The sequence below is a fragment of the Mesocricetus auratus genome, unplaced genomic scaffold, assembly GCF_017639785.1.
Source record: "Mesocricetus auratus isolate SY011 unplaced genomic scaffold, BCM_Maur_2.0 Super-Scaffold_100007, whole genome shotgun sequence".
Taxonomy (NCBI): Eukaryota; Metazoa; Chordata; class Mammalia; order Rodentia; family Cricetidae; genus Mesocricetus; species Mesocricetus auratus.
In genome coordinates this window covers 46,182,957-46,197,543 of record NW_024429191.1, presented here as the reverse complement: position 1 = coordinate 46,197,543, position 14,587 = coordinate 46,182,957, and the positions used below count along the sequence as shown (strand labels likewise).

At 40.9% G+C, this 14,587-nt stretch overlaps 1 protein-coding gene across 1 annotated transcript in view; it reads right to left on the bottom strand.

Annotated features, from left to right (window-relative positions):
- Positions 1 to 14,587, bottom strand: part of Myh4 (myosin heavy chain 4) — a 24,669-nt gene extending 10,082 nt beyond the window's left edge. The window contains exons 1-21 of the mRNA XM_040748896.1: positions 14,568 to 14,587; positions 14,318 to 14,366; positions 11,159 to 11,401; positions 10,923 to 11,066; positions 10,462 to 10,618; positions 9,810 to 9,837; positions 9,601 to 9,715; positions 9,103 to 9,195; positions 8,893 to 8,956; positions 8,640 to 8,738; positions 8,422 to 8,525; positions 6,731 to 6,869; positions 5,870 to 5,988; positions 5,619 to 5,768; positions 4,903 to 5,073; positions 2,533 to 2,842; positions 1,436 to 1,509; positions 833 to 920; positions 633 to 750; positions 340 to 463; positions 113 to 249 (exon numbers count right to left, since the gene is read on the bottom strand). Of these exons, the coding sequence (XP_040604830.1) occupies positions 113 to 249; positions 340 to 463; positions 633 to 750; positions 833 to 920; positions 1,436 to 1,509; positions 2,533 to 2,842; positions 4,903 to 5,073; positions 5,619 to 5,768; positions 5,870 to 5,988; positions 6,731 to 6,869; positions 8,422 to 8,525; positions 8,640 to 8,738; positions 8,893 to 8,956; positions 9,103 to 9,195; positions 9,601 to 9,715; positions 9,810 to 9,837; positions 10,462 to 10,618; positions 10,923 to 11,066; positions 11,159 to 11,362 (2,438 nt within the window). The 5' untranslated portion in view covers positions 11,363 to 11,401; positions 14,318 to 14,366; positions 14,568 to 14,587. The remainder of the gene's footprint in view (positions 1 to 112; positions 250 to 339; positions 464 to 632; positions 751 to 832; positions 921 to 1,435; positions 1,510 to 2,532; positions 2,843 to 4,902; positions 5,074 to 5,618; positions 5,769 to 5,869; positions 5,989 to 6,730; positions 6,870 to 8,421; positions 8,526 to 8,639; positions 8,739 to 8,892; positions 8,957 to 9,102; positions 9,196 to 9,600; positions 9,716 to 9,809; positions 9,838 to 10,461; positions 10,619 to 10,922; positions 11,067 to 11,158; positions 11,402 to 14,317; positions 14,367 to 14,567) is intronic.

Here is a 14,587-nt window from a genome sequence, read left to right as displayed (position 1 = left end):
TGGAAGGAGAAAAATAGATACAAATGGGCAAAAATGTATAAAGTGACCATCACGTTTGCACTGAGCTCAGTGATGAAAGTAGTGGAAAAAGCAAGCATGCTTTGTTCCTCACCTCCTCTCCATCATCTTTCTGAACTCCACCCTCATCAAATACCCTCTGCATATGGCTTGAGTGCGGGTGATGAGCTGAGCCAATTTATCATCTCGCATCTCCTCTAGAGTTCCCAACAGGCCAGCTTTAAAGAAAACCTTGGCAGAGAACAGTTAGATTTGTTATTTCCACTCAAGCAAAAACTCTAAAAGTGCTAAATTTATGTCAGCAATTTGGACTGGTGGTACCTTGGTGTGACCAAATTTGTACTGGGTGTGGTCAATGTCAATGGAACCCAGAAGCTTCTCCGAGGCCTTCTTGCTGTCAATAAATTGACCTTCTGGGATAGCACTTGCATTTAGAACTTTGTATCTGTTGGAATGAAAAGCATATTTAAAGCATGATTCTCCTTCACTGAGAAATAAAGATAGAACAATAGTAGCTATTAATGAAAAAATGGACCAATCAAACAATGGCAAACCAAATGGCATTTAAATTTTAACACTGCTCTATATAAAACATTTGAAGATGTGAGACAAACCTCTGTTTGAAGTCTGCATAGAGGATCCTGCTGGGGAACCCCTTCCTACAGATGCGGATGCCTTCCAGCACACCGTTACACCGCAGCTGGTGCAGGACCAGTTCGTGCTCCATGGCACCTGGAAAGGGGAACATGATGTCTCTACAGCCATCTAAAGAGAAACCACACTGAGCTTGCTCTGTGCATGAGAAATGTCTTACCAGGAGTCTTAGTTTCATTGGGAATGAGGCAGCGGACAAAGTGGGGGTGGGTGCTCTTCAAGTTGGTCATCAGCTTATTTAAATTTTCCTATAAAACCGTATGGAGAGCTTTAGGATAACTTGTAGCTGTATATTTCCTCTATCACATTCTAATGAGTTGTCTCAAGCAAATCATGATAACCAAGAGGAATCCTATGTCTGGAAGGTGGATTTCTAGAACATTCCTGAACATACAAGGTTAGTCCATTTCAGTCCGTTTTTCTCAAATTCTGCCAATCAGGAAAGTTTTGTATTGAGACTTTGATCATATGGAGTAGATGTAATCGAACACAGCAGGTGCTTTTTAAAGAGGGCTTGATTTCATCAAAAATCACATTACTACCATATCTTTTATATTGAGGCTTGGTAGAACACCTCATTTGTAATAATAAGCTTTGCGGTGAAACAGATGTGGTGTACCTTCTTTTTATTAAAAATTTCCTGAAATATTTTTCAGATTTAAAAAATACAATACTACTTTTTTTCACCTTTACCATAACAACCCTCTGAAATCTCTCATTAAAGACAGTTTAATTATCTTCTAAGTGTAAGACTATACTGTACCCTGAAAAGAGCTGACACCGTCTGGAAAGATGAACCCTTCTTCTTGCCACCTTTCTTTCCACCACCACCACCCTCTGAAAAACAGAAAGGAAATATAGAGATTATTTGCTGCAGCCTGAGTCCTTTGTGTGCATAAGCATTTGGATGGTGGGGTCTCCTCAAATGTCTCTGGCATTTATTCCTTTTCTTCCTTCCATAGCTCATCTACCTCAATTCTAAATGAGGATACAGTAATCACTGGCATGGCTACAAAAACCCAGGGAAGAACAAAGAATTGTACAGGAATTGAAAGATATGGGTAGGTGATGGGACTCCATGACTCTATCCAGATCAGTAGTGTCTGCTTCCTGTAGGATCCACCCAGAAGACAGATGACTAAGGTCCTGCCAGTGTTCATATCCCCTAGAACAGGTAGAGTTGCATGCTTGCTTCTAGGTAGTTGAGTTTGGCTCATCAACATGAAATCATAATTTCTATTTTCTTAGGTTCCCATGTTGTTACTTGCATATCTGGACTTTGGATACTTACAGAAGTAAATACAAACTCACTCAGTTACACTAGTGCTGTGGGACTGAAGAAGGGTTTCTTTATCTTCAACTTAGCTAGAACCTTGATGAAAGCAGTATTTTTGATGTGGAAAAGTGACTGGTACAATCATCAGCAAATCACTGAACCTTCTAAATCTCCTTTTTCACTGATAAGCAGGCTGTGGACTGTATGGTTCTTGATGCCTATGTACCACACTTTTTAATACACTATCATTTCATTCACTTTGGCTTGAACTTTCATAGTAGATTTTTGCAACACTTATAGCAATGGTTCTCAACCTTCCTAATGCTGTGATCCTTTAATATAGTTCCTCATGCTTTGATAACTTCAGTTATTTTCATTGCTACTTCATAACTGAAATATTGAATTTTAATGCAAATTTCAGTGTTCTGTGGTGGTCTTAGGTCTTCACCCCTGTCAAATTTTCATTTGAACTCCCCAAAGGGGGTCACAACCCACAGAGTGAGAACCAGTGACCTATTTTGTCTTTGACAGACATGTATTTTTGTGATGTGATTCTTAGAACAAATTGATACTATAAAATTTACCTGCTTCAGCAGCTTGTCCCCCAGAAAATAGGAAAGCCAGAGTCTTCAAGCCAGATTTCTGGTACAGCCCCACCACGGTCTCATTCAGGGGGTCCTTGTTCTTGTCCAGCCATCCAATAATGTTGTAGTCCACAGTGCCAGCATAGTGCACCAGCGAGAAGTGGGCTTCTGCCTTGCCCTTCGCAGGCTTGGGCTTCTGGAAGTTGTTGGACTTTCCAAGATGTTGTTCATATAGCTTGTTCTTGAAGGAGGTGTCTGTCGCCTTGGGGAACATGCACTCCTCTTCCAGGATGGAGAAGATGCCCATCGGCTAAGTATTAAAAAGGGAAAAGATAGTGATGAGTCCTTGAGAAAACTGTGCCCCCGTTGTTTGTGTGATTGGTACAAACCTGAAAAGAAGGCATTCCAAAAGAAAAACTTGGGATTATATATTAAACAGATGAGATTCTATCTTATTACCCCCCTCCTCTAACAAAATATCATCTGAAGAAGGCATAGTATATATATTTTTGAAAGACAGTTTAAAAGTTCATCCATACCATCTGGCAAATGTTGTGTTCAGTTAGTAAAATTAAATTCTAAAAGTACAATCTCGAAGCTCAGTTTTTATCCTATGACTATATATACTCTTATATGTTCTGAATACTTCTTTCAGTGTAACATCCTTCATCACAACTCTAGACATGGAAAAGATGTAGAAAGGAGAGACTATGTTCTGATGACCCAAAATGAAACTTCACTAAGAGGAAGGTGCATCTCCTGTTGTCTCATGAAAACTCTTGGTACTTTCAGCTCCCCACCCCATCCCTATGGAGTTAAGCATTGGTAGTCCATCGGTTTTGTTCACAAAGCAGTTTGACATTTCTGAGACAAATATGACATGAAAGACTGAAAGCAAATTCAACATTGATGATGATATGAATTAAAAAATTCAATCTCAAAATCATTTTGATAATCCACAAGTCGAAATACTAGTGAAGGAAATAAATAATTTTCTAGGGACTGCATATTTTTGATAAGCAGTGGAACTATTACATCACCAAATTAACATATTTTCTTAAGTTGTGAATCCTAGGTTTTTTTCTATTCTTGTGAATTTTGATCTGACTATCTGCAATTTTCCTGAGAGAGAGAGAGAGAGAAAGAAAGAAAGAAAGAAAGAAAGAAAGAAAGAAAGAAAGAAAGAAAGAGAGACTATGCACATGCTTGGAGGCCAGAAAAGGATGTAGGATCCCTTATTGCTGGAGTTACAGGTGTTTGTGAGTCACTTGATGTGGGTGCTGGAATCAAAACCCCAGACTTCATGATAAAGTAACAAGCACTCTCAACCCCTGAGCCATCTCTCTAGTCCCAAGATCCCAACAATTTTGAACGTTGATGTTGCTTAATGATTTCTATCTAGATATGATACATTAGTTGTTCTAACCTAATTGGATTGATTGCCTTAATTACTAATTCCCTTGATTACTAATGAGGAATTCAGAGCTCATTCCCAGGATAAGGTCAAATAGAAGTTCAGTGTATTTACTTGGTAGTAATCACTAGTAAGGAGTGAATTGATGAATTCAACAATTAACTGTCCAGCCTTAAGCATCTTAATATACACTGCCTTGTTATACAGTACACAAGGGAGGATACATATGCAATGTACAACCATAGCCACACCAGGATTAATTGACTATTCCAAGGACTAGCTGAACTTTCATCTCTTTCTTCCATATCAATGAAATCACATAGAAATGAAAATGAGGAAGAATCCCATGGTACTTTCCTTTAATCCCAGCATTCAGAAGAGAGATGGAGGAGGAGAAATCTCTGTGAGTTCAAGGCTAGCCCAATTTTGCATAGTGAGTTCCATTGTTAGCAAGGGTTATATGATGACACCCTACGTCATTAAAAAAAAACAGAGGGAGCATGAAATTATAAGAGTTAAAAATGTGAATCCGCTGGGCAGTGGTAGTGTACACCTTTAATCCCAGTATTTGGGAGGCAGAGGCAGGTGGATCTCTGTGAGTTGGAAGCCAGCCTGGTCAACAGACCAAGTTCTAGGGCAACCATAGCTGTTACACAGAGAAACCCTGTCTTGAAAAATGAGAGAGAGAGAGAGAGAGAGAGAGAGAGAGAGAGAGAGAGAGAGAGAGAATGTGAATCTATATGGTTTGTATGTGTACACATTATAGTTTTTTCTAGAAACTACTTTCCTTTACTCATTAATAACAGATCACCTATGACATTCCTGAGAACTGATCAGAGCACACAGGCATGCCATGAGATATCACTGATTACTCTTTGAGAATTGGGATTGTAAGTAAACATAGGAAGAGGGACAGTTTGTTGTGCTTGTTCTAAAGTTTGAAAAGTCACACGAACCTTCTCGATGAGCTCGATGCAGGCGGCCAGGTCCATCCCAAAGTCAATGAACTCCCAATCAATGCCCTCCTTCTTGTACTCCTCCTGCTCCAGCACGAACATGTGGTGGTTGAAAAACTGCTGCAGTTTCTCATTGGTGAAGTTGATGCACAGCTGCTCCAAGGTGTTGAACTATGGAAAGAGATAGACTTAGGACATTGATCATAAATTCCCTATTTGTATCTATAAGGCAGCTAATACATTTTCTTCAAGTTTTGAGATATTTGGGGTTATTATATTGAAGGATTAGACCTTCAGATCAACTCTTAAAGGATGCTATAATTTTAAATCAAGAGTTAAATCCTCAAATGTTTTCCAAGGAACAATATGAAATCTTGCTTATTGGGCAAAATGCTGTTAAATAGGAGATCTTTGAAATATTCATCGAGGGCAACCTAAGCGAGCATTTCTACACTCATGTGCTTGAATCCAAGATCAGTTTTGATCAAGCGTTCATGGCAGTCCTTTGAGATACTAGTCCTGAAAACATAGCATTTTCTCTTTTTCTTATTCACACTCATTTAACTTGTCATCAGATCCCACCACTAACCTATGTCAGCCAGAATCTGTGTTTTTTGTAGATCATGTTTTGTATTTTGTGAAGAGTATTTCCAGTGCCCCAGCAAGATCCGTCAAGTGACTGACAATGTGCATTTACTAATCATTTCATTACTCACATCGAAGATCTCAAAGCCAGCAATGTCCAAGACCCCGATGAAGTACTGCCTGGGCTGCTTGGTGTCCAGCTGCTGGTTGATGCGGGTGACCATCCACAGGAACATCTTCTCATAGATGGCCTTGGCCAGGGCACCCACAGAGTTGTACACCTTCACGGAAAGTGTCGTTTTAGTTTTTTGAGTCAGATACAGTGATGACCTTTCAAGTCTCCAGTGGTTTAAGTGAATCATGGAGCTTAAATCACACTTACCTGCTGCACTGTCTGGCCTTTGGTGACGTACTCATTGCCGACCTTGACCCTGGGGTAGCAGAGGGCTTTGAGCAGGTCGGCCGAGTTCAGACTCGTCAGATAGGCGGCCTTGTCAGCAACTGCAGTAAGAGAAGCAAGAACGGTGGAACTGACACAATGTCATTGCAAGTGATGACACTGGTGACAACGGTTTTACACAACAGTAAGGTGCAAAGGTTGTGAATTCTGTCCAGTTGTTTATGTTTGAAAAGCACTGCCACTCTTCATACTAACTTTAGTTGTTCTTACGATCAGTTGGAGCGTGGGGGGACCCATGCTCTGTGTAATATTTAAAATACAGCCAAAGTATGCCACTGATAATAATTTGAGAAATCTTAATCCATTGATAGGAAGGGAATTCTGAAATTTTCACTGGAATAGAATGCGCTTTCATCAAGAAGCAAGTATTTTCTTATAAAAAGTGAATGAAGGATGATGAGGGGGTGAAGATGTAGTCAGGACAAGGCTCTGGGATCAGTCCCCAGTACAAGGGGGTGAAGATGTAGTTCAGGAGTTCAGGACAAGGCCCTGGGTTCAGTCCCAGCACCATAGCACACACACACACGCACACACACACACACACACACACACACACACACACACACACACACACACACATACCAGGAAAAGCAGAACAGTGGGCAGAAATAATAAAACTCCTATAAATTTGATCAATTATGTAAAACATCAGTATATCAGTGTGTTATCTCCTCTCCCTAAAACTTCTACCTTTCGTTAGAAAGACAATACAAACAGGTCCATACCTCTGAAAAGGCTCATGTCAACAGTTTTATCAGATGAAAGATAACAATAGACTGTTACCTTCTGTGCCGTCTGGCTCAGCTTGCTCTTCCCTTTGCTTTTGCTTGAATTTCATGTTCCCATAGTGCATCACAGCACCTGTGAGCTTGTAAATGGCCACCTTTTCATCTGCAGTGAATCCCAGGATGTCCACAGCAGTCTGTTGAAAGAATCGAGTTAGTAACAATGGCCAGCTTGCTCAGGACACTAGGGGTGTGGCTTCCTGCTTCCCAACCACACTCTGCCTTTTATCTGACTAATACTGGATGACTTAGACATCAGTTTCTTCCCCTCTGGTCCACATAGAAATATCATTTGAGTGGTGTGGGTGTTAAGGACAGCATGTGAGTTGTCCACACGCTTTCTTGTCTCTAGTCTCCCAGATGATTTCTTCTTTTCCTATGTTGTCCTAACTTAATGCACAGCCCCAGCCTACCCTCCACCTCAGTTGATATGGACAGTCCAGTGGAAAGAGTTATAAGAACAGCAATGGCTCCTACTGTTTCTCCACATGTTTCCCAGATATCATGTCATAACATAGGTGACCTAGGGGTGCCTGGGCATGAAGTTTACTGATCATTCAGGGAAGAGACATTTATGAAGATAAATTTCTTATTTGCTGAAATGCTTACTCTCCCTTCCACTGGATTTTGGTTACTTTATTAATTAGCCATGTTAAACATTGATGGCTTATAGAAGGGAGCAAGCATCAGTGTAGGTACATGAAAGTGTGTCTCTCCTAAGACTTCCTCCTTTCTTCTGGTTCTAGCTCGCTGGGGCTACTCAATCCTGGAACTACATATAACTAACAAGGTCCTTGAGTGAGGTTGCTAAACTTCTTAAAACCTTCCAGACTAGACAATGGGATGGGTCTCAATTCCATGTCGTTTTGGAAATATGAGCATAACAATATGTTACAGTGAATAAAATCTATAAGATAAAGGCATACACATCGGTTATTAACTTTTTTTTAAAGAAAAAATTTTAAGCACCCTTCAACTCTATCTCAGTGGGATTGGGTTATCAGTATTGAAAATATTAAATTGAGAATAATTAAAGATTATGCAGAAATTCAAAAGAAAGTATAACATATATCAAGTTTATGTACAAAGAAAATAAGCTCAAATCATGATAATATTTAAAGAAAAGAGCAGAGAAGGAAAGAGTCCATAATTTCAGAAACAAACATAAAAGTTTGTGGAATACCCAAAAGAGTGATTTTTGAGGTAGACAACTCACTTTTTCCTAACGATTAATAAAGGGAGGGCCATCCTGTTAGTCTGTAGGCATTTATTCAAAACAAAGTCTGCCTTTACATCTAACTATAAAGAACTTAAGAATTCCATTACCTGTTATAAAAACTGGGAAAATATTATAGCTTTTCCAAGATTCTTGGGTAAGGGGCTGACATAAAGTAAAAAAAAAAAAAAAAGAAATCACAATATTATAGGGGTATAAGTATTAAGCAAAAAGTGACCAACACCATAAAAAGGGATGCCGGGTACCTAACATTCATTGCAGATATTCGAAATGTAAACATTCGTGTTGGATGACATTTAAATATTCTGTGTTTTTTCCCCCAAGTGTAAGAAAGCCTGAACGATAGCACTGTCTGGCCCACTCTCTGTGCTGCTCCATTTCACTCTGTTGGGAGAAGAGTGCTGTGTGCTGAAAGGGGCCTTGCTCTCTGGTGCCTCTCCCCTGTCACTTACATCTGTGGCCATCAGCTCTTCCTGGTCATTGATGCTGGGCACTGTGATTTCACCTTGGCTGACATAAGTGAAGTCGTACGGATTGGTGGTGATCAGGAGCATCTCTGGACACATGAAAAAGAGCATGCAGAGTTACTTTGGTTATCGCCACGTTGCAGAGAGACGTCATAGGCAGGATGTCGGCTTTCTCCATGGAAATAAATCAAGATGCTCCTTACCAATCAGCTCTGGCTTCTTATTGGACATGATCTGATAGAAAATGTGGTAGCTTCTTTCAGCCTTGAGCTGGAAGGTAACTCGGGACTTCTCTAGCAGGTCTGGAAAGGCATAGCAAGCACATTATTTAAATGAAAAAAAGCTGAAAGTAGAAAATTAAGCCTTAAAATTCACATAACAGAAGCAAGAACAAAGTGTTTCCCATTGGTGTGCCTCCCCCAAAATATTCTTGGTCACCAGTGTTTATTAACTCACAGGTTTCAATATCTGCAGAAGCCAGTTTGCCTGTGGCACCGAAATGGATCCTGATGAATTTACCCTTAAAAAGGCAAAGGGGGGTTGATTAAAAGCTGGGAAGGAACCATTTCATTAACTATGTACCAAATAAGTAGGAAATACATTAACACGGTGTGTAGAGAAGTGTGGAGGGGATTCTCACAAGCACAGGGTGACCAAGAGACTTACGAAGCGAGAGGAGTTGTCATTCCTCACGGTCTTGGCGTTGCCAAAGGCCTCCAGCAGGGGGTTGGCGCTGATGATTTGATCTTCCAGGGTCCCCTTAAGACAAATGGCAAAGGGAGATAAAGCTTGGATTACCTGAGTTATATATACTAAAACACTAATTTCCCATTTGTCTTCCACCTTCCCTTGGTCACATCCTGTAGCTAGGCCAGGCTCGAGAGAAGCATGGGAACCCACATTGATGAGTGGGATATGCCTGTGACATGGTTTGATTTCAGTGTCACTCAGACCCCACTTTGGCTTCTGAGAAATAGCTGTGGAAACTCAGGCCTATAACTTGCTAACATATCGCCGTGTTCATCTCCCCCTCACAAAGCCCTTCCAAGATTTATTTTCTGAACCCTGGCATCGTGGGCATCTGGTTGCTATGGTTTTGACACAGCACAGTCACACTTTGAAAAGCCTGGTTTCCTCTGTCCTCCCTCAGATGGCCACGCCCACCTGCATTTTGCCAGAAGGTGCCTCCTCCTTCTTCTTGTCCCCAGTGACTGCAATTGTTGCGAAGTACTGAATGACACGCTTCGTGTTCACAGTCTTCCCGGCTCCAGATTCTCCACTGTGAGGACCAAATGAGAAGTCAGAATATAAGGCTGGAGGCACTGCCCTAGCAATCAAAATTCAGCAGAAAGAAAGACATGGTGTCTACATACGTAATCAGGATGGACTGGTTCTCACGATCTGCAGAGGGAAATCACAGACAATGTCAAATGAACGAAAGCACAGACACTACTAAATTTGTGCTCTTCTTTTCACAAGTCTTAAGAACTGAGTGTAAAGATATGCTAATTATCATACTGGTGTTACCATTGATTAATGTGAAGGACTATGGATTATGGAATGCACTAATTTACTCTTTTACCAATGAGAATCAGCCACATAGCAGCCGGCTTCATGGTTTCATGTCTCCTTCATTCACATGGTTCATAGTCTAAAATCCTATCATGTTTTAGATGTCCAGGCTGCAGTTCCAATAGTGCTTATAAAATTTCAAAGCTTACTTTTAAAATGAGATGATTCAGTAGGTATAATTAGGATGAGGTGTTGATACCTAGTTTTAATTAACTTTGAACTGGAATTAGCATCAACAAATTTAGAATTCTAGCATAGATGTATAAGCAAATTTCCCTATGCTTTTGCAATTGATGTATCATATTCTAAATCAAATTTTCCACTTTGATCATTGCTATCATCGCACGTATGCAAAACATTTCATTCTCAAGGTGCTGGCTGTATGCTGCCTCTGCTATGATTCTGTAGATGCTTTCTAGTGCTCATAGAGACTGTGATTATGGATGCACTCACCCGTCAGCATGAACTGATAGGCGTTGTCAGAGATGGAGAAGATGTGGGGCGGGGCCTCCTGACGCTTTTTGCCTCGGTAGGCCGCCACCACCTCGGGGTTGTACACCGGCAGCCACTTGTAGGGGTTGACGGTGACGCAGAAGAGGCCTGAGTAAGTCTGTGAACAAAGACAAAGTTGCTCAATTACCAGTCACCTTGTCACTCCAGCTTGGAAATAGTGCTGTGTGAGCAAGGAGAGAGGAACTAAGGAAGTGCCGGTCTTGATGAGGTTTCACTCATTGGCTGCTTCCCTCTGCTGTCCAATGCTGCACCAACGCTCAGATAGCCAACTAATGAAGTTAGCCAGAGAGCTCTCTGCACGAGTGTATTCAAAGACACCACAATTTACAGCACTGACACAATGAGGCATTTCAACAACAGAAGGTACATGGATTTGATGAAATATGACAGGGAACACTCACGTAGATCATCCAGGCTGCATAACGCTCTTTGAGGTTGTACAGCACAGCGGGCTCATGCAGGTGGGTCATCATGGCCATGTCCTCGATCTTGTCGTACTTGGGAGGGTTCATGGAGAAGACTTGGTCTTCCTTGACCGTGACAGTCTGTTAAGAGCAGAAGGATCTAGTTAATACCAACTGAGCAGGAGAAAAAGACCCTTCGTTCTTCCCTACCTTCGCCCTCTTGGTTTACTCACAGCTCCACCTTCGGTCTTGGCTGTCACCTTCCCCCCTTCCCTGCTCTGCACCATTGCTTTCACATAGGACTCCTTAGGGTCCACGACAAACACGGATGACTTGGCATCAAATGGTTTGTTCTGAGCCTCGATTCGCTCCTTTTCAGACTTTCGGAGGTAAGGAGCAGCCTCCCCGAAAACGGCCATCTCGGCGTCGGAACTCATGGCTGCGGGCTATTGGTGGCAGCTCAGGGCCAGGTGCACCTGGGGAAAGAAATGGACATGAATGACAACCTTGGCCTGTGGGTTTCACTTAACAGGTTTTGTTTACTCACTCTGTTCTTCCTCCTGGGGACTGTGCCAAGGAGCTAAGAGAAGGCAAGAGTGCCTAATAGCCCTGTGTTGGCAGTTTAATTTTCATGACATCTTAAGCCTTCGTTCTTCCTTCTCTATTGTAAACCACAGTTGAGACATGTGAAGGGATGCATACCCATCCAACCGCATTTGTCAAGCTACAAGTGTGTCCAGAATCTTTGTTTCTGTGGCTTGTGTTTGTTTGTTTGTTTTTACCCCATTTCCTTTCCCTACCCCTCTGTTCCGTTTTTGCATTGTGGTGGTACAAAGAAATGGGAAAAAAGTAATCTTATTGTCTAAATGAATCTATTTTTAAAAACCAAAACATTGCTGAATGTAGTGACACACACCTTTAACCCCAGCACTTGGGAGGCAGAGCCAGGCAGATCTTTTTGATGCTAGTCTGGTCTACATAGTTCTACATAATAGAGAGATTCTGTTTCAAAAAAAATAGCCATTTTCCTGTATCACAAACTATTAAAACCGAGTGTGAAGTTTACTGTTTATGTGTAAGAAGAAACTTCTAAATTCAGGTTGAATTTTTAATAAACACAAACTTCTAGTTAACTCGCAACTATTAGTTAAGTAAAGGAAAAAATAAACATGAAGAATATTAATAAAATATTACCACAAGGAAAGCTGTAAATAACAACAAATTATCTTGCTTCAGATCAAAATCAAGTCCCTTCTGTCAGTTTTTAAACTCTGCACAAGTTGTCACCATTATACGAGCAAAAATAACTCCAAAGGATCACTTGAAAAAAAACAGGCACCCGAATTTTAATAAGACTCCCTGGTGGTCACATATTAGTCTGCATTCCCCTGAGTTTTCACTGGTTTCAGCGTAACATTTGTTTCTGCCTGGTCCTTACTGTATTAGGATTAGAGCATTCCTCTCTTTCTCCTGCCTTCTCTTGAAAGCATCACATTTCTAATTTCTCTCCTGAGACTAATAGCCAGTATGAAGTTTCAAGGCAAAACCAAATCACTTTTTTGTCAATTGACAGTTGTTCCTGGTCAAACAAAACAACTCCCTCTCTGGCCAGAATGAAAGCCTCTGTGGAGTGGAGGAAGACATGGTATAGAGAGCCACATGTTGGTTGATAGGGTCAATGATGACAACCTCAACCTTTTGTAGACTTTCCAGAAAGAGTCTTGATCTTTTGTTATACATAGTGAATGTTCTCTCAATTTGGTGTTACATATGAAATTTCCCAATCCTGTATCTTAGAATCAGTAAAAGGCCTATGGTGAGATGTGGAAGCTGAGATGTGTTTTCAAGGGACAGATACTGAAACATTGTATGCTAGTTTACATTTGTCTCTTCAAAAGCTATTCTATGACATTGTTTTTGTGTTTTTACATGAAGCACTTTTGAATCAGCTACACACTGCACCCTGATGATAGCTGTACAGAAGTAGATCCTGCAACACAGAAAGGGCAATATCCCTCTACTTATGTCTGTGGTGATATATTGTTTATGATCTAATAAAGATACTGAAGATCAGAGAAACAAAGCAGCCAGCCAATGCTACCAATACTCAGACCCAAGAAGTGATCCACTGAACCTCAGACTGCATCTCCAGACTGCACTGCTGTCCATCAAGCCTCAGAATCCTAGACTGCTCTCTGAGACTGCGCTGAGCTCTTTATATACTCTCTAGTACTGGGATTAAAGGCATGAGCTCTGTTTCTCTTTTAGACTGATTCACTTTTTTGTAGCCCTTGAACTCACAGAGATCCACCTGCCTCTGTTTCCTGAGTCCTGAGATCGAAAGTGTGTGCCACCACCACCCAGCCTCTATGGCTATGGCTAGCTTTGCATTCTGATTTTTCTGTGTCTTTATTAGATCATGAACAATGTATCACCACACATATCTCAGCAGTCCTTTGTCGCTTTTGCATCACAAGTCTTCAAGGAGCCTCTGAATTTGTGTGTGGTGTCGGGGTCTGTCCACACAGTAGCAATTGCCTCCAGTGTCAACAAGTAACATTGATTTCCTTGGAAGCAATACATTTTCTAAATTGTTATTACCTATTGTGTTCAATATAAACTCACTTAAATCAATTATCTAATACATACTAGGTTTTCTTTATTCTATATGTTCTTCACATGAGTCTAATTATATATCTGCATTTGCATATGAGGGGAGACCCATTGAGTGTTTTGATTTGGTGGGAAAGTCCTTGGCAAACATTGGCTTAGATTCTAGACAGCAAGAGCCAGAGGGACCTTAGCAGCTGACTTGACTCTGCCCTTCAGATTTCACTGATGAGGAAACTAAGGTCCAGTAAGGTAAAGGGTCATCCAGGATCACTGAGGTGGTAAGTGGCAGTGAAGAGCTTTGAGCCTGGCCATCTAAATCCAGGTCTAGTGTTAATTCCCTTGCAACACATGTGTGAAGAAGACACGTAAAAGCCAGCATGTTTGACCCAGGGAGCTGGAATCAGGGAAAGCCTAGATTGGCAACCAGAAATTTTGCCTTCTGGAACAATACTTTTTATTTTACTATGTAGCCTCTTTTCTTGGCTAAATTGTATAGCAGTTCACATTAAATATTCATGAGGGTTGCATTAAGAAGGCAATGTAAAAGAAAAATGGCATCAAATTATGCTTGATTAAAGGCTTGAAAAGCCTAAGTTTTATGAGAAGCTGTTTTTTTAAAGACAAGATGCTCTTATACCCAATAATAAACAAGAAAATAAGATAGTCACTCATTAAAATATAACGAGAGAGAGAGAGAGAGAGAGAGAGAGAGAGAGAGAGAGAGAGAGAGAGAGAGAGAGCCCTTTTTTCTTTGGAGGGTAATAATAACTTTCTCTTACCTTTTGTGTTACCAGATGAAGAAGGAGGCAAGCTTGAGGCAGACAAGTACTGTTGAAAGAAAAAAACAGAGATGCTGGGTGTTTTCTTTCTTTTCATCCATTTAATCACAAAGCACTAGAACTATATTGCAATGTCTTTGTCAGGGGTGTCGACAATAAAGCTTGGGGAGGAATAGCAATCTACCTTAAATGTAAACTCACTCACATTAGGAGTGTACAGCTAGCCATGCGTTCTGCCACGCATACATACCTTTAAGGATTTGAGGAAGG